The sequence below is a fragment of the Meriones unguiculatus genome, chromosome 6 (assembly GCF_030254825.1).
Source record: "Meriones unguiculatus strain TT.TT164.6M chromosome 6, Bangor_MerUng_6.1, whole genome shotgun sequence".
Taxonomy (NCBI): domain Eukaryota; kingdom Metazoa; phylum Chordata; class Mammalia; order Rodentia; family Muridae; genus Meriones; species Meriones unguiculatus.
The window spans coordinates 17,503,077-17,528,979 of NC_083354.1; the positions used below are offsets into that span (position 1 = coordinate 17,503,077).

Genomic DNA, 25,903 nt, shown 5'->3' on the forward strand with positions numbered 1-25,903 from the left:
CCTTGGCTTACGCTAGGAAATGTGACAAACCTTAAAATGGGACACCTCCGTTGGTGTCCCTAGGTGTAGGAGAACTGCTGCTAGGGAACAGATAGTAGCCAGATGATGAGCCTCTGATAGCACTTTCTTTCTTTTTTCTTTTTTCTGGGCTTCCTAAAGAAGAGTTGTATGCTCTTCTTGAACCGTGAACCGCTACACAAGAGCTTCAAGGTGAGACTTCAAAAGCAATCTCATCCTAATGACTTGGCCCAGAAGGGCTGGCTTGAGATGACAGAAGGAAAGAGGAATGGCCAATGACTGCTTTTAGGGGCTGGCTGGATCTGAGTGACTGAGTGCCTTTTCACACTCCCTTTCTCTGTAGAATCTGGGTATCCACGCTGAGCAAGGCGAAGGCATCAATTGCCACAGTGTTTATGAAGCAGTCACAGCTGTTTGGCGACAGTTTCCCTTCCTGGCTAAGGAAATGAAAATTAAAAATGCACACTGGCACTTTACTAGAGACTCCATGGAGAGCATCTGAAAACCTCTGCACTGGAGTTTAATTCTCCTCTGTAAATCCTTTACAGCATCCTAGATGCTCGGCACCTGGGAAGCAAACGCCATATAAAATACTTTCCTCTCCCAGAAATACTACCTCCCCAGAGGTATGCTTTCAGGAAGCCTAACAAGGACAGTGCACCACAGTGAATGATTTCTGCCAATCAGAAGTGCCCCTTCCCAAATCATAAAGGCACGGACAACTCACAGTCTCCAGGAGAGATGCTCAGATAATGCAAGTGGAGAATATGGCTGTGCTAACGAGCTAACACAGGAAGATCATATACACGTGTGTTAAGGTCAATTCAAGGCAACTGTGCTGGTCTGGACAATTTCATTTTCTAAGAGACCACCGGAAGTGGGAGATTAGAGAGATGCCTCCTGCAGTAAGATGGTTGCCGCACATGCATGAGGACCTAAGTTCGGATCCCTAGTCTTCATGGAAAAGCCACAGGGTGTGTGTCTGTAACCTCAGTACGGAAGTAGGCGGAGACAGGTGGATCCTTGGAGCTCACTGGTCAGCCAGTGCAGCCAATCTGTGAGCTCCAGGTCCACTAAGAAACTGCTGACAAAATAAAACTGAGGAAGACATCCAAAGTGGACCTCTGGCCCTCCATCCATCCATACACTCACATGCACCCGCGTATACACACACACACACACACACACACACACACACACACACACACACACAGGCCATCTGTCCTTGCCTGACCCCAAGGGAAATGCAGAGCTGCTTTATGTATCCATGCTTGATGACTTAGGAGAGTTGAGAATTGCATCTATGTTTGTAAACAAGGTAGAGTAGGAAGTTCACCAAGGACCGAGGGATTATAGTATCTTTTTCATCTTTCTGGTAGAACACCCGAGGAAGGAAGCACCAGAGCTAACGGTCTCCGTACAACCATCAGTCTGCCTGTCCCCAAAAGCCATAAGCAAGTTAACAAGCCACTTTTTTTTTTTAACAAGCCACTTCTTTAACCATGTTTCTTCTTCCACAGGAAGGGGAAAGAAGACCTACCTACCCTACAAAGCTGATGTCCCATCAGTGAGACAGAGCAGGCATGTGCTCTCTACGCTCCTGCATGAACGGTCTCTGAACTTCATTTGGTTTCTACTATAACGTAAGAGAGCAAACATGAGAAAATACCCAGGAGATACAAAAAAACCATGTTCCTATGGAAAGGGGGCCAAAATATGGCACTCATACTGGCTCTCTACAGGACAGCCTATCCTAATGACTGCATTAAGTTGTTTTTAATCTCACCGGTTGCTGGGAAGAAGACCCAGCAGTGCATGTTAGCCATGCAAGCTGCGTCATTTAACCGCTTCTGAAGCAGTTCTGCAGGGTGAATCAGGCTTCGCACCCTTTTCAGCTCACAGCACAGTTGCCATGACTACAGTATAGACAGAGGTGGTCGGTCATTAATAATATTCTAACAGGGCAATCTGAACGCTGAGGAATTCTCTAAACAGTAGGTATGGATATGATTTAGGAAAGAAATCATTTCTTATCCCCAGTCAGTCTTTTGACACAAGCTGCCATGTTTTATTTCAATACTGAAAAGTTTTGTTGTTTTTTTTTTAAGTAAATGCTTTAAATTATGTGCATTAAACCCCGAAGTGTGCCGTGCCTTGGGAAGTTAAATATTACTTAGTTTGGCACTGAACTGCACTTGAATCATCACTGGAGAGAAGCAGTCAGTGGACCAGTAGGCAGCTCTGTCAGTTTGTACACAGAGGCCCCACAGGTCCTGGTTAAAGACACCACGCAGCTGTTTGGAGCCCAGCTGCATGTGGTCACCTCCACTTGCAGGTCTACCTGTTTCAGTGGATATGCTTGACTGGAGTCTTAGGAACAAGAGCCAAGCGCTGGTAGCAAGCACAGTACAGTGCTCTGTAACGCGAATAGATTTTGTGCATTACAAAGAACACAAAAGTCTTTTTAACTTAGCGAAAGCATCTCGGCTTACTTTACTAATGGCTAAAAGTCTAAAACGACAACGTGAAAAGACAGAGCTGGCTCAGATTGCTAAGAGTGAAGCTCACACCTTCTCTTGAAATATCTGCCTCCATAACTGGAGCAAGAGTGAGGACCCCCAGTCTATGCCTCGCTTCACACCAAAACAACACCTGGCTAGGAAGTGCTAAAGCCCATCCGAAGGGCATGTTACAGGCAACACCCGCCTAGGTGACTGACAGCACTTTCCACTTTCAGGTCTATGTTTTGGTACTGTGGAGACATGGCCTTTGTTCAATACATGGGATCTTTTATTGGCAAAAGCATGGTTTTTACCAAGCTTGCTATGCCATGATCTAATTCATCAATTCTAATTTAAAATCAGTTAAAAAAAATTAAATAACAGACCCATTTAGTGTATAACCTAAATGCCACTTATGCTGTGTCCTAAATGAAAAGACAGAAAAGAGAATAGGCTTCCCAGAAAGAATGAAATTACACTATTTCAAATAGCTGAGACACCAAGGTCAAAAATTAAAAGCCAAAGGAAATGGTTTAAGGCAATTACTTTTCTGAGTTGACTGTAAGTTTGCGCTTTAGATCAAGCACTGAGTGCCCAACATATGACACCAGCGTGCAGGGTTGACATAAGCTGTAAGCACGTAGGTAGAAAGAAGCAGGACATTGGCGGTGAGGCAGCAAACACCCACCCAGCTTCTGAGAGGGTCATCTAAGCCCAAGGTCTCTCTCACTGCAAGTGAAAGGACAGCGAGGAAAGCAGAGAGACAAAAGCACAGTCTGATTAGTCAGCAGTCATATTCTCCAGGGGACAGCTTATTTTGGCCAGCCTGAGGGAGACAAAGCTAGCTCCAGATTAGCTGGGAAGGAGCTAGAGACGCCTGGCCTCTTTCAAGTCTCCTTGAAATGCTTGCTGCTGTCTCAAGTCATTCACAATAAAACGTCCTAGGAAATTCCAGGAGCCCTATGAGCTGGGTCAGCCCAGACCGAGTGTTCCCTTGGATCATAATTCCACGCACTGTGAAGGACACCCCCATACCAGCTGGGGCCTCCAACCTCTTCCAACTTCTCTCAGACACATAGGCCACGCTTTAGTCTTGTACTTGGTTTGGTCCCCTACAGGCCTTCCTAGTTTTTTATTGAATTTCAACCTCTCACATCTCCCCCCTCCCCCGCCAAAACACACCCCAAACGTGCATGTGCACATGTGCATGCTCCCTCTATGCTTCACATAGTTCCTCAATGGGTCAAATACCTACGTGCATAACAGTTACTAGAGAACATATCTTAGGTGTATCATGCAAGCTCAGTTTTCTCATACACAATGTAAGATGAAAACACTTTGCCAAGAGGTAATACAGAGTGAAGAAGATACTGAATAACAGAAAATCCTGGCTCAGTGTGCACTGAAATGTTTTACTGATTTTGATTCAAGGTATGAACAATCAATTCAAGGGGTTGAAGAGAAGGCTCAGCAGTTAGGAGCACTTCTATCTCTCGCCGAGGATCTCAGTTCTATTTCTAGCACCTGTGTGGTAGCCAACTCCAGTTACTCAGTAACTTCAGTTTCAAGGGATGTGACAGCATCTTCTGGCTGCTCAAGGTTCTAGGCATGCACATGGCATACATACAGGCAAAATATCCATACACATAAAATAAAAATAAATCTTTCTTAAAAACAATCAACTCAAGGCAACTTGTGAATGCTCTGATCATCCATAGTCTCTGTGTGTTCATTCGTTCGTTCATTCATTCACTCATTCTCCAGTGTTACTTGAGGATCCATTGCCAAACCATCACAGCTGGAAAGGGAGAAGAGGTCATGCCACATGTGAACTGGTTCCCCATGTCCTTCCTATTGCTGCATGAAAGCAGGCTAAGAAAGGTGCTTCAAACAGCCCTATCCTGGAAAGGGACCAACCAGTGGCCTGGGAAATAGGCTTTGAGAAGAAAAGCTGGGGGAGAGCGCAGCAGTGCCCACTGGCAGTCCTGAGTAAGCCTAACGTAACATGATTTCTTTTTGTCTTCTGCCTGGAAACAAATGTTCTTTGCCTATCTTCCCTGGGTTTAATTAGTCTCTGTCTTTCTCAGGATTGACCGTTCATTTGCAAATAGAGGACATCAGAAAGGCTGGTGGGTGTGGGTGTTGGAGTGGAAAGAGGTTGGAGTGTTTATTTTCAAAGCCACAGGGGTCCCCATTTGAAAAGCACCCAGCTTATCTCAATGTTTTTGTTTGTATGATTTTGAATTGGAAGGTTGGAGCAATTCATTTAGAAGATTAAGCTGTCTTTACAATGGATCTGGATGGCCTATCTATTCAATGGTATTGCTAAGGTTAAGAGAAGTCTTTCCAGGGCACTCAGTGGTCCCAGTACAATAATTAGAAAGGATTCTTTGAATCTTTCTTCATTTCAATGCCAATTAATTTTCCATAAACGGGTGTCTATTTGCTGCTCACAAGTAAGACTCAGAAACTTTCTGTCTAACAGTTCAGGGTAGCCAATTTCAACAATACAGGATAGACAGTTACCTGAAAATTTATTATGAAGGGAACACGAGGAAAACTTTAGTCTAAGCATATTCCAAATCACTGAAAAATCCTGGGGTACACTTACACCAGAGAGTTACTTAATAATCCAATTTAAATTTAACTAGATATATTTTATCTGGCAAACTTAATTAGATTTTCTTGGGTCACTGTACGGGTTTCAAGAATGCCGAGTGAAAAATAGAGAAGATATCATCTTATTATTGCGCTTAAAACTTACTCTTGGTGGAGTTGGAGAATTTCATCAGACAGAATAACCCTGATGTATGAATGATGTGACAGCTTAGAAATCAAGTGAGTTTTGACTCTCAGGATAAACCCAATTCTACCCATGAAAGCACAGCCCACTTATGGAAGTTCATCATAGAGAAACTTGAGGCCAAAAAGTCACCTGGCACCTTCAGTGGAGAGAAATTAATTTACAAGTTGACAAGTGAATAGTCCTTTTCATGTATGTTATGTTGCAAAGTGACATATGTCTATGTTATGTCTAGAAGGGCTGGATATCCTAAGGTTAAGAAAGTCTTTTGAACCAATAAACGAAAGGATTCTCATTTCCTCTTGACAATAAATAAATTTAAAAAAAAATGTTTTCATTTACTGTTGGTATAGAGGAATTATTGAATTTCTGAATGAGAATAATTTCCAGCATAATTACAAATACTTTATATAAGATTTTCTCTCTCTCTGTTTCTTTCTCTGGCTTTTACAAATGTGCAAAAGGGTCTATAAAATATCTCCTCCTACCTCAGGAATTAGATTGTAATATTATTTACAATGATTCATTCCAAACATCTTTGACTTAAAAGGCTGATGAACTAATAAATGCCAGACTTCGCAGTTTATACATTCTACTTGTTACCTTAAACTCCCATCTAATGTTTAGAAAGACTTTAAAATTTTTGAGCGCTCAAAGCTCCTTAATTCATTCATTCATTCATGCATTCCTGTTTCCATCCACCTTCCCTCTTTTTGTCATGAGTACCTTCCAAGGAGGAAGAAGAGGAGAAGGAAGGAATTGGAGGGAGGGAGGAAGGAAGAGAAGGAGAGAGAGAGAGAAATTATCAAATGGTTATTTGGTCAAGAAATCTCTCCTTACAATTTAAATGTTAAAAACAATCACTAGTAGTTCTTGATTGTGAAACAAACCCCATGCTGACAATAAGTCCTTCCAAGAAATACCACTGAAAGCTGACACTTGACATGGAATTCCTCTTCAAGCAAAACTAGTCCTAACTACATGATAGTCCTACACGAGAAGCTGCTGGAATGTCAGCTTCACTCCCAGTGGCCCCATCTGGCCTGAACACTCTCCCTGGCATGATAAATCACTGACAGGGTCCTTACCTTACTGCGTTTGATCTCAGCTCAGCAAGATGTGGTTTTGATGTGAAGAACTCCAGAACTCTTAGGTCAGAGACAAATCGCAGTGGCACTGACCTGCCAAGTGCTAAGTCTCTATTAGACTGTGTGAAAAGCTGTGAGCTTCTGACAAGTTTTCTCACCTCAGAGTTTCTGGGCCCTCTGTGATTTTCATGAACTTAGCTTGGCAGAAAAGCTGCTGCAACAGCTTAAAGAAGTGACTAGGACCCTTTCCTCTCTATCTTAAGGAATTTTCACAGCAGCCACTGCTCTAATTTCTAGAGCTGTAAATGTAGCAAATGTGAAACATGTGATTTCTGTTGGGTATATTTTTATAGAGAGATGCCTTTTTTAATGTAGCAAAATATTAAGTCTTTTGATATGCTTAAAAAACAAAACAGAGTCTCAAACTGATTCTTACTCAATGAACTTTTACTGCACTGCAAACCACTCATGTAGAGAAGGAGAATCATTAACAGAGGTTTTTGTGGACCACTCTTTGGTAATTACCACTATATCTTTGGGAAAGTATTCTTAACAAAAGCATCCAAACAATTAACAAAATTGGTCCCAGAAAGACAATTTCAGTATTGTCCTTCCTGTTCTCATAACCCCAGGTTCTGGGTATTAGAGAGTGGAGTTTTAAAGCATCCAGATAGAGGGAAAACAGTTCTTCCAGTTCTTTATATAGGCAGATAGATGAATACGCATCTCATTCCTTCTTCTTCTTTTATTAGTAATAAAATGATGTTTCAGAAATTGTCATTCAGTACCACAAAGCATCTTTCTGTTTCTAGGGCCCAATGTACTGGGACACTCCACAAGCAATCAAACAATTTTGCTCATTCATTGGATGAATAAATATATGTCACATGAGGGACCACTAAATGTTCACAAATTAGAGGCACATCACTGTACCCAAATGCCCCATGCTCTGCCTTGTTCACTCGTATATGGTACCCTCAGTGAGAGGCTCTGTTTCAAGGGACTGTGCAAGCGGGTGGGAGTAGAGGAGCTTCCCATCCTGGATGTGTATGTTTTGTTTTTTTTTTTTTTTTTAATACTTAAATGGCAGTTGTTTCAAAATTATATCCTGGCACTCCACTTCCTAGTTGACATTTTACCAATTAGTGACTCCACAAATGAATAAGACGATTTTTTTTTCTAGTGTGTGCTCATGAATGAATTAATTCAAATACCAAAATGTTTAAGGTACACAATATATCAAAGCAACCATGACATGAAAGAACATGAAATTGGTAGGGAGGATTTGGGAAAGGAAGAATGTTTTGTATGGAAAACGTTTTAAATAAAATTTAATAAAGTTACTTAATAAAATAAAATTTTAATAAAATTACTTTTGAAACAAGAAAATTCAAGTCCAGGAAGAAAGCTAGTGTAAACATTAAGCAATAGGTATAGTCCTTGGGGTAACATCAAACATTCACATCATTTATTAGTAGTAAGAAAGATAAATATTAGAACTAAATCTCAAATATTACCTTTTGGAAGACTTCTTGTAAGAGACTTGGTAGACTTAAGCTGATTGAAATGATGAGGTTCCACGTAAGCAAACAGCATGCCTCATGATCACAGACATTTTCTTTGGGCCACTCACAATCAGAAATACAAATCAGACCCACACTCTCCCCCTGGAAAACTAAGTTAGTGACTTTACAAGCTCTCAGTGAGAAACATGTATTTCTTTTGCCCATATTTGTATACACACATCTACAGTAAATTCGGAGCAATGCTCTCTCTCCTTAAAGCACATCATCAAAGGCCCCCAAATCTCTGTTCTGTGTACTTCTTTTTTTAAGCCTTCTCTTTTTCTCTGTTGGAATTCCTGGTAAGGACACCCGAATGTGGGCAAACCTCATTAGTCTCCCTGCTGTTTACAAGACACAATTTATGCTCAGTGTGCCGAACACAATGACACACATCACTTAATGGCTAAAACTACCACCCAGGCTCTAATCTGAGAAAATTTTCACTCAGTACAAATACCTGTCAGCAAAGAGGAACGCAGAAGAGCAATTACCGCCAACACATGCAACATGCAGTCCTTTAAGAGTACACCAATAAATGCCCATTTGCAAAGGTTAATTTAATGCAACCCAGACTGTTATCTGGTATGTCACCAACTCAGTCCATTAAGTAATTACCAAATTCTCAAGAGAGCTCATAGAAGGCGAATGTGGCTATTCCAGGTTCACTGCTTCTGGCTTCCCTGAAGACCATTTGGGCCAAGAGAGAACCACAAAGGTTGCCCTCAACCAGCCACTTTATGAAAAGAGGTAAATGAGTCTAACTAGGGATGCCCATTATCAAACGGCTGCCCTGAGAGAAACACCTTGAGACACAGAAGTAAGTGAATAAGAATAAAAGGAGGTAGTAAGAGTGAGGAGGGGTGGGCCTGTGGGGATGTGAAGAAGGAAAAAGTTCCTCTTTGAAGACAGAAATGGAAAGGCTCTAAGATCCCACCAAAGGAGACAGCTAACAGCCAGCATTTCTTTGCATAGGAGTTTCCAATGAAAATGTAGTCATGCACCTAGTCAGCTCCTTCCTGTATCACTCACCCTACTTAAAAAGCTTTGGGGATTGCCTGGATTGCTCCGCTTGGTGTTCATGCTCAGGTGTAATATTTATCTTTCTTACTACTAATAAATGAGCATGGGCAGTAATCATGGAACCTGACAGGAGTTAGCCCTCCTAGGCAGCCCGAGCAAGCATCTCCATTCAACTCTTTCTGAAAGTAACTCCAAGTAACTCCTTCACTGAGGTAATAATAAAACTCTACAAAATAATCAGCTATGGAAGTGAGGGGTGGGGTGGGGTAGGGGTGGGGAGCTTCACGAAAGGCATGTGAAATGCACATGAGCAAATGACAGCCCCTCTGTGCACATCCTCGTGGCCAAGAGAATTATCATCATGACAAAGAAGAGCACCTTTTAAATGAAAACAGAACAAGCAAGCAGGTGTTATTCAGGGCACTGTGTGAGTCCCCTGCCTGTGAGAATCCCCAGAGCCCCCTGTCTCACCTGCAGAATCTCACCTGCAGAATCACACCTCCCCAGCTGGGTCATACCCAGTATGTCACATTCACTCCCTTGGCCTTTTCTCTTTAGCCATTCAAACTGTTTCTACTAATGGCTACAGAAAATATGAATCAACTGGGATTTGTAGACCAAGAGCTGGGTTGGGAATGTGTTGTTAAAAGTTAGTGGAGCCGATGGTGCAGACTGTACCTCTTTCTGAGCATCCCTGTGCATTTCTTGCTATTACCAGCAGGAAAGAAGAGGCCGGCATGCTGGTGTTGTTCCCTGCTGTGGTTGAGGAGCCAGGAACAGGCACTTAATTTAAATATGCTCCACGTTCTCACTTGTAAAAGGGAGATATTACTATAATACTCATATCACAGGGTTATCACAGGAATTAAATATACTCATGTGAAGCCGTGCCCATCTAGCAGCTATCCATAACAAATTATACAGTAAGCATTCATTCAGCAAACATTTCCAAAGCATCTACACTGCTACACATAGAACTCAATGCTTTTGATAGAACTTGATGCATAAGAGTTTGCAATTTAGTAGCAGAAATACAAGAAAAGGCATAATCTCTAACACAAAGGTACTCAATGTAAAGAAATGCAAATAAGTAATATGGGCACACAGACAGTACAAGCTCATTATGGAAAAGTATATTATGCAGCTAACTTTGTTGGGTGTTACATGGCACTACACCCAGAAGGGCTGGGCTCCATGCCATGGTCAGAGAATCTCTCTGCTAACAGTTTTTGCAACTATAGGCACAACTGCATGAATCGCATTGCCTGTAGAATCCAAACACAAAGGTAAATGTATAGCACCAGCTTTGAGTTTTATAACGAGTGAAAGTATTCAAATGGGAAGTACTATGATGTCATTTTCAACCCTGATGCTCAAATTCTCTACACACTGTACTGAATAAGTTGGGGGGTTTTGTGGATTTTTTACTTATATTTATTTCATCTATATGAGCATTTGCCTGAATATATGTTTGTGCACTACATGCATGAGTGTCCAAAGAGGCTAGAAGAGGGTGTCAGATGTTGGGACTGTAGTTACAGATTATGTGAGCTGCCTTGTGAGTGCTGGAGAACGCATGTCCCCTGGGAGAGCAACTAGGGCTCTTACTTACTGAACTATCCCTTTAGCCCCTGGATTAGTTGTTTTGTTTTGTTTTTAAGAATTTTGGACTAGTCATTATTTTTCAAATTGTCACCTATACATGCTTTCTCCACAAACCTATAAACAAGTAGAGCATAATTAAGGACTTGTCTGCTTACCATGGCCTTTCAAAACCAAAAGAGCAAGCGAGTCCTATAGTGAGAACAACACTAGCTGACATTTAAGCACTTACAGTTGTAGGTAATGAAAGAACATGAGGAGAATTAAATATGACACCAGTGAATTGTAATAATCCTTGTCTTGATGGTTTAATTAAATTCACCTAGAAGTAGGTTCTTAGTTATCCATCAGGTTCTTACAGTGTCCCTAAAAGAGAAGATCAGGCTTACAGACCGTATAGTCTAGACTTCCTAACTTTATTACAAGATTGCACAGAACAAAAGATGACAGTGAAAGAATATAATCAGAAAGAAACATTTGCATAGTATATCTATCTGACAAAAGACTGCAATTCTGAATATGAAACCTTACTATAAATCAACACTAACACATAGGAAATAAGCAAAAAAAGCTAGCTGGTTTGCCTAAGAGACAAGCCAAATGGCAAGTAAGCATAAGAGAAGCTTAGTCTCACAAGAAATCAAGACATTGCCTAATAAAACAGCAGTGAGATGACACTCCATCCTTCTCAGATTGCCAAGCCTAGCAAGTATCAGAACCCAAGTACAGGCGAGCATAGAGAGCAGTGGGACTGTGGTGGGCTGATAGATGGGAAAGATGGAAACTTACATAACCCTGTGAGACAGAAACCTGGCATTCCCGACTGGACTGTTAAGCGTGCACAGCCATGAGCCAGCACGTGCGCTGTATGCATCATTTCTAGAAGCTCTCTCGTGAGTTATAGAAGAGACATACTGAAGACTGCTCACCACAGCATCATACTTAATAGCAAATACTGACAATATTTTAAATGTCAATAGTTGACTACATTAAAATTGGGATAGAGACACCGTATAAAATAATATGTGATCATGACAATGAATAGAATGTAGGGATACCTAATAACGCAGGTGAACCTTGAAAATATGATGCTAAACAAAGCAAAATATATCACAAGATATGTATAACATGGTGCCGTTTACACAGAATATTTTGTCATGCAAAACAACAACACAAAAACACACTGTTTGTGGATACTACTATGTATCTGGAGAAGATGAAGATTAATGCCTGTGAGAAAATAAGGGGACGGAAGGAGTTTGCAGGAGGGTCAAAGTGTGACTATTTAAAACTTAGTAATTACAGATGGTCTTCAACTCATGAGGGCGTCATTAAGTTTTTCAGTTCTATGCTTAAAAGCAATATCCATTCAGTAGACACTACACTTCAAATGCTGTATGTGTAAGGCAATGTGAAATGACGCCCTCGGGTGAGCAGGTGAGTCTGGATGGCGGCAGCGGCTCTAGAAGAAACTAAGGTTGGAGGCCACAACCTTCCCCTGCAGCCCACTGTTGCTAAGCTGTGTGTGAGGTAGGTTACGTTACATGAGTTTTCTACTTCAGGCAGCTTCACCTTGAGCTCGGGAGGAAGTCATCTGTGTTTAGAACCATTACCATATCTATATAAATACACACACGTGTGTTACCATCTAAACCTGTCTATAAGCGACTCCTCTTGCCTATATCTAGCAATACAGTGAACTGCTCAAGCAGCCTGGAAAGCCTCCTTCTTTCTGACTCCTCGAGCACTTGATAGGCTTTTTGTCCGCTGATCACACGTGAGAGTCTCTCATGTGCGTATCCTCGCTCCGTGGCTGAGTGGGAATTCTCTTCAGGTTCTTCCCAGTGATGACCACATCCATCTATCACTTTGTGCCAGACAGTAACTACCAATGCTTTGTACAGAAGAGGTCTTACTAAATGCTAAGTTAAGAAACAAATGAGCAAATTTAAATAAGCAGAAGTACAACTCCAACTACAGTTAAAAATAAAATTGGCCCTAGGCAATACCATTAGATAGCTTCCTGTGGAGCTAGAAAGATGGCTCAGCAGTTAGGAGCATGTGAGGACCTGGGTTCCATTCCGGTCACCCACATGTTGACCACAACCATCCATAGCTCTAATTCTAGAGAATTCTACCACCCTCTTCTGGCCTTCTTGGGCAACGAATACACACATGGTACACAGACATACATTCAAGCAAAACACATGCATATAATAAACAAACCTAAAATTTTTAAAAAATTGAAAAGCCGCTCTACCAAGTTGCATTGGTATACTGGGCATCAGACTTAAAGTAAGGATGAGACGGAATTGTCCAGTTCCAGGTTTGGTGGGCAATGAAGCCAAAGTTTTGTACTGACTACTGATCTCCCAACAAAGGAGGAAGTCCAAAATTTCACATCTTTGGAAAGAAGATCTCCAGTTGTTCCCATAAATTCACACAGACATTTTCTAATTTCATTTTCCTAGCCAAAGCCTTGTTATTGCACGTTCTTACCCTAAACTTTTTAGAGCATTATACTCAGTCTATAGAGTTGGTATAGGCACTAGTGGCTGGAAAAAAAGAAAATTAGGTTATATTTGTCTATTAGTAAGTTTGTTAAAATTTGTAATAACTTGCTAGACTTATTTCTTGAAGGCAGTTCTATTTATAGGATGGGCTTGTGACCTAAGGCACTTTGTCTTGATTTAGCCTTCAGGAAATCCTAGAAATGGCATGAAGCAAAATGCTTGAAGTAACTATCAAATTTGAAATAGGCAGACTCAGGCTAAGTAATGAGAATTATGGTTATATATAAATATTATCTTTTAATAATTAGGAAATGTTTTCTCATCTTTAGTAATCAATATCAGAAAGAATTTTCATATTCATGTTCCCCTAAATTCTTAAACATAAGAGTCAAAGGTTTGTTCTTTCATCCGGACAGCAAACTGTATCTTTCTGGAGATCTAGGGATGAGGAAACTAGGGATGACTTTTGGTTCTCCAAAAGTCAGATGGCGTATGGGTAAGGAAGCTGAAAAAATAAATGCTACAGGCACAAGAGCCCAGCTGCTGCTTCTTTCTAGAATAAAAATGAGAATGTTTACCCCAAGACATTCTAATTTTTAACCATACTGCAAGGAGAGCAATTAACTCCAAGGTGAGTCCCAGGGAACCATAAAGAGCTCAGCAGAAGTCAGAAAGAGCCCAGTTATTATTCCTACAGAAACTTCCAAAGCCTGAGAGTGTTTTCAAATCATGTGACCCAGAGACTTACTGTGAATATATTGGTAAGAGTTAAGATTCTAGTAGTTAGGTGGAAGGGAACTTGCCTATTAGGGGAAAAGTTGATAGTTTTAAAGGGAAACAATTAAGATATAATTCGATATTAAATAAAGACAAACAAGTAACACATACCAGAGATAAGAAATTCCCAATTTGGAAACTTTAATGTACTAGAAAGGTTACATGGAGTAGGATTTTGAGAATGTCTGAGAGGAAATTAAAAATTAGCCAAAGTAGCGTAACGGCAATCCACTCTACTGACATTCGATTTGCCTCTGAGAGGAAATGAAGGGTCTCGAATGACCTGTCACCATAAAAAAAGAAATTAAGAAGAGGCCAGGAAGGCTGTCAATTAGTCACTGGCAGATACCTGTTCTTTCTGGAAGGTGACTGTCTTCCACTTTCACGTTAAGACATTATCCTGGGCAGTCAGAGCCCGTGAAAGTATTTTCAATTTCAGATTACATAAATCAAAGACACTATTCCACTGCCAAGAGATAGCTGCCTTCTGAGAACTGACTACATCTTTGTTCAAATTGTTTTAAAAGTATTCATAACTTGGCATTTCGTTTCAGCCAGCTGAGCATATTGCGTGCAGAACATTAATGTTAAATCTTGGCTCAAGTGTCAGATCAAGAATTTGTTATTAAAACACTAGCTGGAAAATCAATTTATTGACTTTCTGATAAATATAACAACCTGCTGAGGAAACACCCAAGAAGTTTCTAAGTGAAATACACTGTAAACACATAAGAACTCAATTCTGGCATTTCTTAAAATTGGCAACCTTCAGTTGGAACTACAAATATAATAATTATGATCCAAATGAAATCATTTATGTCTGCAAAAACAGAATTAGCATTGGCTGACTGTCAGGACAAGTACTTTCTTATACTCATGAGAACCCTGTGAAGCAGGTACTGCTATTTCAGTTTTGACCAATGAAGAAATTGAAACTCAGTAAAGAAACTCCTTGAGAGAATACACCATACATAGTCTTTTTTTTTTTTTTGGCATTTTTTTTCCTTTTTCTTTTCCTTTTTTTTCCCATACATATTCTTGACTACTGACTCTCCAACACCTGACACCACATGTTTAATATATGTTAACTCTCCATGTGCTCAAGAAATGCATGCCTGACCAGGATTTAATCAAAGGCCTATTTTAACTCAAAGCCTTTTTCCCCCATACCAAGGGCTTGTAAACTTTTCCCAAAATATGGGCTATCTGTTCTCTGCACTATGACATTGTAAGTCCCAATGTAACCATAGACGATATGTTCCTGAGCAGACAGGGCTGTGTTGCAATGAAACTATATTTACAAAACGAGGTGAGCTGTATAGTTTGTTGACCACATTAAACTGTTAGTAAAATAACAAAATCCACAAAACCACATATCAGTATTTGCATCTAATTATTCTTCTGAGAAAGGCTCGGGACTTCACCTGAGATGCTTATTGGCTTGGTCATGGTTGGATCGAGATTCACCAATGAAAAAGAGAGAGAACCAACTACACATGTCTAGGGTATATTATTATTATTACAGTTGGCTACACTGAAGTCAGACCTCACAGAGCAGGCCCCTAAGTCTTCAATAGATGAAGAAAAACTATTGCTCATCATTCTATAGAGCAGACGTGCTTCAGTAAATGATGGCGTCATGTGGAAACCACAGTCCCTTTAGTAGAAAGCATTGGGGCAGAACCTCAGGAGAATTATCTAACCCAAGTTCCATGGCGACATTGTTTAGCTACTCTGTGTGAAAGAGATGATACAAACATCAAAAAGGTTGTTTTTTTTAATTATTTAACTTGTGTGTGTGTGTGTGAGGAGTGTTGAGGGGTGTGGAGGCCATAGGTCAATGTCAGGTACCCTCCTTGACTGCTTTCCACCTTTTTTTTTCAAAGCCTCTCACTGAACCTGGAGCAGCAATTCAGCCGGACTAGCGAGCAGGCTAGCAAACCCTGGGATTTTCCTGTCTCCATACTGCCAGCAATGAGACTACAGGCGAGGCTGGCACAGCCAGCTTTTTGTAGGAGTGCTGAGGTGAGGGTCTCAGGTCCTCATGCTTGCAGGCCACATACTTTACTAACTGAGCCGTCTCCCCAGACTCAGAAAAGGTTTGGGGAAAACAAAACAAAACAAAACAAAACAAAATTAAAAGTCTTCTACATACAGGCAGTTATGATCAAAAAAATACTAATGAGTAAAGATTTGGAACAAAATCCACAATGGCTAGATCCAAGACGCAGAACAGGCAAGAATCATGACCACTACCACCAACAAAAAGAACAAGTAGTAAATTAAAGTAAAAGGATCAAAAATTATAAAGGCGGTGCTGGAGGTCCAGCTCGGGGGCTGAAGGACTTGCTGTCCTTACAGAGAACCTGGGTTTGATTCACGACACTTATACCACGTGGTTCACAACCGCCAGCTTCAGAGGAGCTGACATCCTTCTCTGGTCTCCTCAGACATGTGCACACACACATTACACAAACCTAGAGATGCCTAAACACGCTTAAAATAAACATGTATTTTGAGAAAAATTATAAAGGTGGCTCTTTTAAGTGGAGTAGATCAGGTTCATATTCCTATGTTTCCATCACAACACAAAAATGAATTTGAGCTTTCTGCATTTAAAAAGTGTCATAAGAAAAGTAAAGAGCATGACAAGGAACACTCTATCATTTTTTTTTTCAAAATTCAAGGCCAAGTTCTTTCTTATCAATTGTTTCTATTTTTACTCTCCTTCAAAGGATCTTACAGAATTAAGACGTGTGCATGTGTGAAAGTGCTAAGTCAACCAATGAGCCCTGTGAAAATGCTAGCAGCACTGCAAACATTGTCACTGCATTGATCAGCTGATCTACTGCTATGCTGACAAGAAAATTTTGTCACTCAGTCTTTCTAATAAGACTTTAAGTTCCTAGAAGGCAGATGTTCCATAATCCAATTTGCACCATTGTTAGAAACATGGCCCCTCAAAACCCCTTTGAACTGAGTTGAAACTGACTCCGGAAAACAGAGTGCACTTATTGAAAGGGTTAAATGAACAAATAAAAGAATAAACAGGAGGTATCCAGACGTATATCTGTTCTGATTTTTCCCAGCGAGCTGCCCTTTGTGTTTTCCATTGTAGTGTAGCACACAGTGCCCAGCAATGTTCTCTCTCCGGACTGTTATACCTTCCACAGTGTCAGTGCTGGGAGAACATGAAATCCTGTTATGTTGCTGTCAGTTATGAGCATTTTTCAGCTGCTCACTAAAAGAGTGAGCCATTGGAGCTAGAAAGAAAGATGGAGCCAACAGAGAAAGCAGGAAAGTAGAAGTGGAATAAAAAGAAGCTTTTTAAAGACCTGGGAATCTGGGAAAGGGAGAGAGAAAGAAGGAAGGGAGAGGAAGAGCGACCCCACCCCTCCCCACAGCCAGGGCCAGTTCTTAGGAGAATGCTAACATGTATGCTCCCAGAACATGGCCGGCAATACAAAAATGAGGCAGATGAAACAGAAATAACCCAGGAAAACGATCTGAGAAAAGCACAGCTAGACAAAGGAGCATCGTTCTCCCAGCTCCACTCTGGTGCCTCTAAGCTTTCTATTAGTACTCCTTTCTTGACTATTAGCCTTGAAACAAACGAAACCCATATTCCTTAGTAAGAATCATTTTAGAAACTTGGGATCTAGGTTCCTATATTTTAAAAAAATAGACATAATCCAAAAGTATTACTGTCATTTTTCTTAGTCTAAAATGGATAATAGAACTTGGGGCAAGCTGTAGGCTTTCTTTTTATTTTTCTTTTCTTTTCTTTTCTTTCTTTCTTTCTTTTTTTTTTTTTATGGAATGCAATTGCTTAACAGCCAATACAAAGCCACACTTAAGCTCTTTCAGAATGCTTCTGGATTGAACTTTGCTTTCATAGCATTTTTAAAGAACCTTTGACAGACAATTAACATAATATTGACTAACATAATATTGACTACTCCCCCATTCTCTTGTTTTAAAAGAGCACAATTCTTTTGGAAGAAGAAATAAAATGATGAAAATTGCAGAAAAGTGCAAGATCACAAATGCCAAATATTCTAAATACATACTTTTTGAAATTCTCATAATCTGACCAGTTATGTTAATCACTAAGTAGTTTATATTGATTGCCAAATCACATTTTAGTATCATTTTGTAAAAATCATATTGTAGTATCATTCAATAAGGACATGTTTAGCAAGACAAAAATGATGAATGAGAAATCTGTTTGCCTTATAGTACCTTTATTTGACACAAATGTTTTGTTTCCTGATTTTTTTTAACAGACCCTAAGCTGTAATAAAACGTCCATTTAAATTTTTCCTAACGAACATGATAGCACTGAAGGATTGTCCGGCTACCTTGTTCATTGTTCTGTTTGAAAATGTTAATATAACTTCCCTCACTTTTGATCATGAATGAATTTTTAAAAGACCTCCCAACTCTTTCTTTTGAAGAAAAAAAAAAAAATCTTAGGCTACCAAAAGAGCAGTCACTGTTCTTTCCGTTAAACTAAAATAAATCAGAACTCCGTGATTTCTGTCTTAGAAAATCTAGAAGTCTCTCCAAAGAGCTGAGCACAGAAGCCGCTGGGAGTGTTCAGAGATACCTGATTTTACAAGGCTTTGTGAAAGAGCTTGCCTGTGGAGGAGTGTTGCTCCGCGTGACGAGGCTTGTTTGTCAAGACAAAAAATAAGGCGCCTCCTCCCCACAAATTAAAGAATCAAGTTACAATCCATTATTTCATTTCTGATTGTTTTTCTTGGTAATAAGTGGGAAAGTGGATACTGGATAAAAGTCTTCACGAGGCTAAAAAAAAAGACTCCGACATTAAAGGCTCCAATTAGCTATAAATCAGTTGTCTTTCCTACTGGGGGAGAACAAGAGAGAGAAGAGAGGGGGCGGCTAAAGAAAAGGAGAATAGCTGGGGCTTCCAAATGAAATTCTGAACAAGATATCTACTTGCAGACTTTCAGGGGCTGTTAGGATAATCTGATCAAAAGTAAGTCTAAAACAAACCCTTCGGAATCCCGCGTGGATCTTGCTTCTTAAGCTCTCCAAGGCGCATCTGAAGAGGTTAGGGACCCTCATAAAACAAAACTTTTTATGTGCATGCTTCCCTGGCTTGTTCCTAAACCCGGAGATGTGCTACACACTGGCACTATTGTTATGCAAACAATGCCTAAAGGGCTATAACCATTAACGACCCCTCATTAAAACGGCTTTCAAAAATTTGTCACACCATCTAAAAGCTAACAGGTACATTAAATCCACCTAAATCCACGTTCAAAAATACGAATTCCGCTGATCGGTATTCCCAAGCCCCACGCCACAAAACTTGGGAACCGATGCTTTCGCGTTTCTCTTTCGGTCGGCCGCGAACGAGCCAACTCCTCCACCTTCCGTTTGCGGCTCTTCTCGAGCCCGCCGCGGACCACGTACCCGCCGCACCGCGTGAGCGCGGCCAAGGCGGTCCGCAGGAGTTTGCGGTGGGAGCAGAAAGCGAGCGCGCGAGAGGCTTCCAAAGTGAACTCTCGGGAAAGGCGGCTCCCAAGGCTACGCCCGCCTCTTGGCTATAACCTGCAACCCCTTTGTGTATGCATTTCACAAGTTACCCTCGCGGATAAAATAGGATTTTTTTTTTCCTCCTGAGAACGTGGGGTTGGGTGAGGGAATCGATTTGCATCGGGGCGGCGGGCGTGTGTTGCTTTTTTCTTTTCTTTTCTTTTCTTTTTTTTTTTTTTTAAATGCGGTTTAACAACGAGGATCCTCGCTGCTTGGCAAATCTGAGATGTTAAGATTCGTTAGGGGGAGGGAAAAATAAAATAAATAAAATAAAATCATTTAGGTTTTTCAAGTGCAAGAGAGCCTGGCACCGATCCACTGCGTCTGGGCCAGGTTCCCGCGAAGCCTGTGGGACCCGGGTCCTGACAAGCCCCTGGGCGGGCTCCGCCGGGCTCCGAGGGCAGCTCATCCCGCCCGGCCGACCCAGAGGACCGGGGGCGACGCGGGGCTGCGACGCCACCCCGGCGGGGAACCCCGGGGGCTGCTCGGCGACCGACGGCCCCGGGACAACCGCGCGCCGGTGCGCTCCGAGGACACCGGGGGGCCCCCGCCCCCGAGCCCGGCCTGCCCCGAGCAGACCCGGGGGACCCCGAAGCCGGACCTCCACGCAGAGCCGGGTCTCCGGTCTGCTCTGAGACCTGAGGGAACCCAGCCCTGAGCCTCGTCCTGCCCCAGGGACGCCTAGCGGGGAACCCCAGGACCGGCCCGCCCTGAGGAGACCTGGGGGGACCCTGGAGCCCGAGCCAGGTCCGCTCCCGAGAGACCCCCACCTCCCCGGGGCGGCCCGAGGCCGTCGCCGCCGTCCGCCGTTGCCGGCGGCGACCCCTCTGGCCGGGACCGGTTGCCCCCTCCCCACCCCGAGACGCTCCCCCGGAGCCCCGCGTCGCGGGGAGCTGACAGGCCGCCTCTCCGGGGCGGGGAGCCTGCCTCCCTCCGCCGAGCCCCGGGACGGCCTCTACCTTGGTGTACTTGATCTCGAGGTTGGGCGTGGGCGACGGCAGGAGCTGCAGCGAGGCCATGAGCGCGGCGGGGTCGGCCTTCACCTCGCCGGGCATGGCGATCTCGCTGGAAGTCATGGGCGGCCGCGGGTGGGTGTGCGCGGGGAGCGCTGTGCGGCCCCGGGGCGCGCTCGCTGTATATAGGCAGGTGTCAAGCGCGGCCGCTTCTTATTGGACGTGCGGCCCCGCGGGCGCGGGGGGCCGGCCCAGGACGACGCCCCGCCGCGGCCCGCATTTGCATACGGCCGCGCGCGCCCGCCCGCCCGCCCGCCCGCACGGTCAAGTGCGTGGCCCACGCTCCCGCGGCCGTCGCTTCCCCCCCCCGCCCCCGCCCCCGGGGCCCTCGACGGCCCGGCGCGCGGGGCCCGGGCTCGGCCAGAGCGGCCCCGCCGAGCCGAGCCCGGGCCCCGGCTGACCCAGGGGGAAAGGCGCCCGGCTCGGGCCTGCGGCTTGCCCCGCGCCCTTCCGCTCTCTTCTCCTCCCCTCGGGGTCCCGGGCGGCCCCGGCAGACGCCCTTCGCCCGGCCTTCCGCGTGGCGCGAGGGGCGCGCGGCCACTCGGTGAGCCGAGGTGCTCCCCACGCTTCCCGGGGAAGAACCTTCTGGAGTCGCCGACGCCGCGCTGGGCCCCCGCGCCGGGCCTCCCGGCCCAACTGCTGCCCTCTGCCGGTCCTGCGGCCCAGCCTGGGCCTGAGGGCGTGGGCTTCATCTGCCCGGGGCTGAGTGGTTCCAAGTCCGGTCCTAAGGGTCTCCCTCCAGCCCTTTTCTCTCCCCGGTCCCAGCCACGCCCTGAAACACTTGTGGTCTTTCTGGTGCTCTTCTAGTAACAGCTGCCATCCTGTCAGGGTTGAGCTTCCATCTTCATCCCTTCTCGTCCAGCAAGCAGTCTCAGAGTTAGTAAAGTCAAGAACCTAGACGGCTCACTCCAGACAGGCTTGGAAGACTCGTATCTGGACCCCATCTAGAAAGGTCTTTATAGGGCTTTCCGCCTCGCTCCCTGTGAACGCCTCATAGCCTTTCCATCCACACTGTTTCCTCCTGGTTTTCTGTGGAAGACTCTGAACTCCCAAGCGACGGCTTCATTCTCACTTCATTTGTCAAACCCCCTGAGTCAGAATCATTTCTTTGCATGTTCACCAGAAAACATTTACTTTAGATGTGTTCATTAATTAAAACTGCCTGATTGGTGCTTAGCTGCTACTTGGACAGGAAAAAATGCTGCTGTCTTACTGGGTTTGTGAGACAGTTTTAGACTGAGAATTCGGAGTATCTGCCTAAAGCGAGCTGGGGGGATTGCTTCGTGGAGCAAAAAATACAGCTTAATTTGGATAGCTGAGAGATTTCCAGTCACAGAGAGCATCTATGGCCAAAGACTGTCTAAAAAACAGAATATGCTCGCGAGAATCATTTAAGCCGTAGAAGATCAGCTGAGGAAGACTAAAAAGAACTTGGTGGGGAGGCTGCCCGTTGGTTGAGTAGTTGCCTAGAATGCTGGGCTCGGTGGCCAGCACCACATAGAACTGGGGTAGAGTGGTGCATGCCTGTAATTCCCAGCGTCCCACTCGGGGAGTGGAGGCAAGAGGATCAGAAGTTCATCCTCCCTTACGTGAGGACAGAGCATGTCTGGGTGTGGAGGTGGGGTGATTTCAGAATTTGGCGAGGAAAAGAGCAAAAGCCCCAGCAAATGATAAATAGTTTTGTTGTTCTTTGATCTGGTTTTTGTTTGGCCCGTGGTTCGGTTTTGTTTTTGTTGTTTGTTTGGTTTGGTTTTCAAAGGTGTTTTCCCCATCTTCTAGGCAAGGCGCGGTGCTGGAGGTCACTTTGAAACTCGCTGTAGAGCCTTGCTCCCCGGCGAGCTCACGACCTTTCCTGCAGACCTGAATCACTGACTGTAAGAGGGAAGGTTCTCAAAAGTGCACGAAGGACGAGCCCCGGTGCTCCACCTAAGCAGAGCCTGGGTATCTAAGGAAGCTGACCTTTGAGCTGCATCTGACTAGGGAAGCGAAACCACTGGTGGAGAAACCGCTGGTGGAGAAACCGCTGGTGGAGGTAGGAACACTGCAGTCTGCAGGGCACCTGAACTGTGTGCGAGTGTGCCGGGGAGCCAGCCTCAGAGGCAGCCGGAGGAGCAGCAAACTGGTAAGGCAGTTGCCGCCATGTTCTGGGGGCCTTGGTGCTTGCGGGGACCTTAGTGGTGGAGGTACTGAGCCGCCATCGGAAGCTTTTGGGGAAGAAAGAAAAGGGGCCCGATGTGTTGGGCCCGATGGCTGAATACGGTCTGGAAGGGTGGTCACGTTCTAGAAAACCACTGCTATAGTCTTCTCAAAGCAAAGGCCAGAGTTTCCACTTTGGGCCCAGGTCTTATTTGCTAACTTCAGTTTGAAGGGACAGTACCCATGGATCACGGGATTATCAACAGCTGATACAGATAAATTGACCTCTCTCTTGGAAAGTGAGGCAGTCTTAGCATCTCTGGACACCCAGCTCGTGCTCAGTGACAGCTGGTTTGAATTGTCCCCTCGTGGCCCCTTTCCCGTGACACTTTGTAATTAGACAGTGAAGTGACCAGCACAGGAACTGAGCCTTCTATTTTCCATCTGCCTTCTTCAGTTCCTAAAACAACATGGGGCGCAGGAACTAAAGCATGCCTATTGGCTGGTCTGAGCAAAAGAACTATGGCTGACCACTCCCACCACGGTGGAGGCAACTTCCCCACCTTCTCAGGAGACTGCACATTTACTCTGAGGTGGTAGTGAGCTTCCTCACTTGCCTCTCTTTTACTATGCATGTTTACACTCATTTCTACATATGGTTTCCTTTATGTAGTAAGCTGGGGAAACCCTCCCCCAATCTTAAACTCAAGACTGTAGCCACCTTTTAACCAACTTCTTTACTTCAAGGTGGGAACAAAATTCAGCAGGGAACAGAATATGAGAGCCATTGTGCTTCTTTAGTCTACATTTTGTAGACCCTCAGGACTTATATTCCTCCGTGTTAAGACCCTCTCCATGTCTCTCCTCAGTGTTTTCATTCTCTCCTCCTTTTCCTTTTTTTTTTTTTTTAATCTTGTTTTGTCATCGTCTCATTTTCTCCACAGATCTTATAGTTTTGGAAACAGTCTTCATATTTATAAATTTGGGTCTTTTCCCCTGGTTAGGTTGTAACATATTTTTTTTCCCACCCTTACAACGTTTCTCCTCCCAACCTCCCTAATCTGTAATTATTTATTGTTTAGGATATATCTCATTTGAAACCTCCTGCACCAGGAAACCTAAGTTACAGTATGCTCTGTTTCCTTGTAAAAACAATTTATTAGGCCTAGTGGAGCCAATATCCTGGAGTTGTAGAGGAGAAAAATAAATTCTTGCCTCATATTTCCTCACCTGAAAAATAGAATGCAACATTGTAATTTCCAGGCATGGGTTTTATGTGATGCTCAGCTTTAAGGTATAAAACCATAACAATTTAGGCTGCATTTTAGATGCTTTTAAGAGTGTGCAAGTATTTCTTAAGAGATGTGCTTTCTAAACCAACAAGGGAACCTAAATGATATGTAAAGATTCCTCTCCATGAATGTACCTTTGTTTCGGTACTGGCTGAACATTCAGCTTGGATGTCAAGCCTCTATGTTCTGGAACAGGCTCAGCGTCAGAAGACCTGCTTAATGGTGTTCCCATTTCCATCACTAACCATGCTGACCGCCTACCTTTTCTAACTGATATGCTGGCATTGTAATTTATCTTCGAAAAAATAAATCACATGTTATAGCATTTCTATCATCCGGGTTAATCGAATCAGCTCCTTAAATGTCTTTAATGATTTGAAAGAGGCGTATTGTTTGAAATATTAAAAAAAAAAAAAATCAGGGCCCTTATGTTGTATGCAGAATGATCTCAGAGCTCATTTCAGATCTAAGTGTCTTCAAATGGTCTCATCTGTCTCCAGTGGGATGTGCCTGGCCACTTTATTTAAAATGTTTCCTGAAAACTGTAATGGACAAACTTAACTCAGAGTATATTTAGAGAAAAATACATTTAATTTGTTAACAAAAGCTTATATAAAGAGCTTTACCTATTTTTATCCAGAAATGTTTAATGAAGTATTTTGGACCCATTATGAAAATTCTATAAAACAAATGCACTTATTTAACATCAATATTAACTTTTTTATTGGCCATCTAAACACCCATTTAATTAGCTCTTCCTCCTAATGCCCAGAAGAGGCTGAGATTGGGCCATTTATTAGCTATAAAAATTCTCTAGATATTAACTCCCTCGTTTCTCAATGTGGCCTCTGGCCAGTGTATTCCATGGAAAGGGGTCTCTGTAGTGCAGGAAGGGGGTAACTCACTCCAGAACTCTGTTTCCACAGAGCCCAGTGCTTTTCGTTTTGAAAAGGATCCTCCACGTTTGGGGAACTCCAGGAGAGGATTTTAAAAGTGGGAACTAGATTTGTGTTTGCTGTAACACCCATTTCTACTTCGTATGCACTCTACAGTGAGTGGTCCAGGTGTATAGCTGAGCTCCATGCTTTATCAGAAACCACACTTTAAAGAAAGGAAGAAATAAAGATCCCCAGCTCGCAGTCTTTTCTGCCAGGCCTGAGGAAAAAGACATCAGCGCCCTCTGCAGTTCACAGTGTGTATGTGCAGGAGAATACGTACTAAAATTCAATTTGAATTAGTTTGCAGGAAAAAAAAAACATCTTGGAGATGTTTTAGAATGAAGTTGGTTTAGAAGACTTTCATTAGAACACCTTAAAAAGTCAAATTTTCATAGAAAATGTTGTGCTTAAAATCTGCTCACATAGAATTTAGAGATCGAGTTGCATGGATCAGAGATTAGGCACAACTCCTACCACTCTGTCAGATTAGGAGATTTTACGTTTATATTGTGTTGAAGAGATTGTGTGCACACATTTCATGGTGTGAAGGTACAGGTCAGAAAGCAACTCTCAAAAGTTGGTTTGGTTCCCTTCTCCTGCCATCTGGAATCCAGGACCAAATCTAGGTGCTCAGGCTTGGCAACAGACATCTTTCCCTGCTGAACCGCCTTAGCAGCCCAGGTCAGGAGGTTTTAATAGATTTTTTTTTCCAACAATTTAAATGCTTGGCATATAATCCAGATTTTTTTTCTCATTTCATGTTTATGAGTTTAAAGTTTTCTTTTGACTTCTAAAATTCCTTACCTCCACACAGACACCTTTGCTCTTTGTCACTGTCCATAGGGCTCTTCTATTCCTCGGCACACACCTCCTTCCCAAGTGCTGGGTTTATGCTCACATTCAGCCCCGAGGACCTTGGGGGCATAAGGGAATCTGATGTGAACGTTAGTAATGTTTGGGGGAGAGACCCATCCTCATAGCCACCAGGAAGCAAAGCTGAACGAACAATCTTCTTCCCTCTGTTGTATTCTGGGGAGGGACAGTAGATGTCTCTGTGGCAGTGGGGGGAAGT

The 25,903-nt window shown here is 43.3% G+C and overlaps 1 protein-coding gene across 1 annotated transcript in view; it reads right to left on the reverse strand.

Annotated features, from left to right (window-relative positions):
* The window catches only part of Aldh1a2 (aldehyde dehydrogenase 1 family member A2), a 78,093-nt gene extending 57,437 nt beyond the window's left edge, over window positions 1-20,656 (reverse strand). The window contains exon 1 of the mRNA XM_021660031.2: window positions 20,412-20,656. Within this exon, the coding sequence (XP_021515706.1) occupies window positions 20,412-20,528 (117 nt within the window). The 5' untranslated portion in view covers window positions 20,529-20,656. The remainder of the gene's footprint in view (window positions 1-20,411) is intronic.
* Window positions 20,657-25,903: the final 5,247 nt, after the last annotated feature.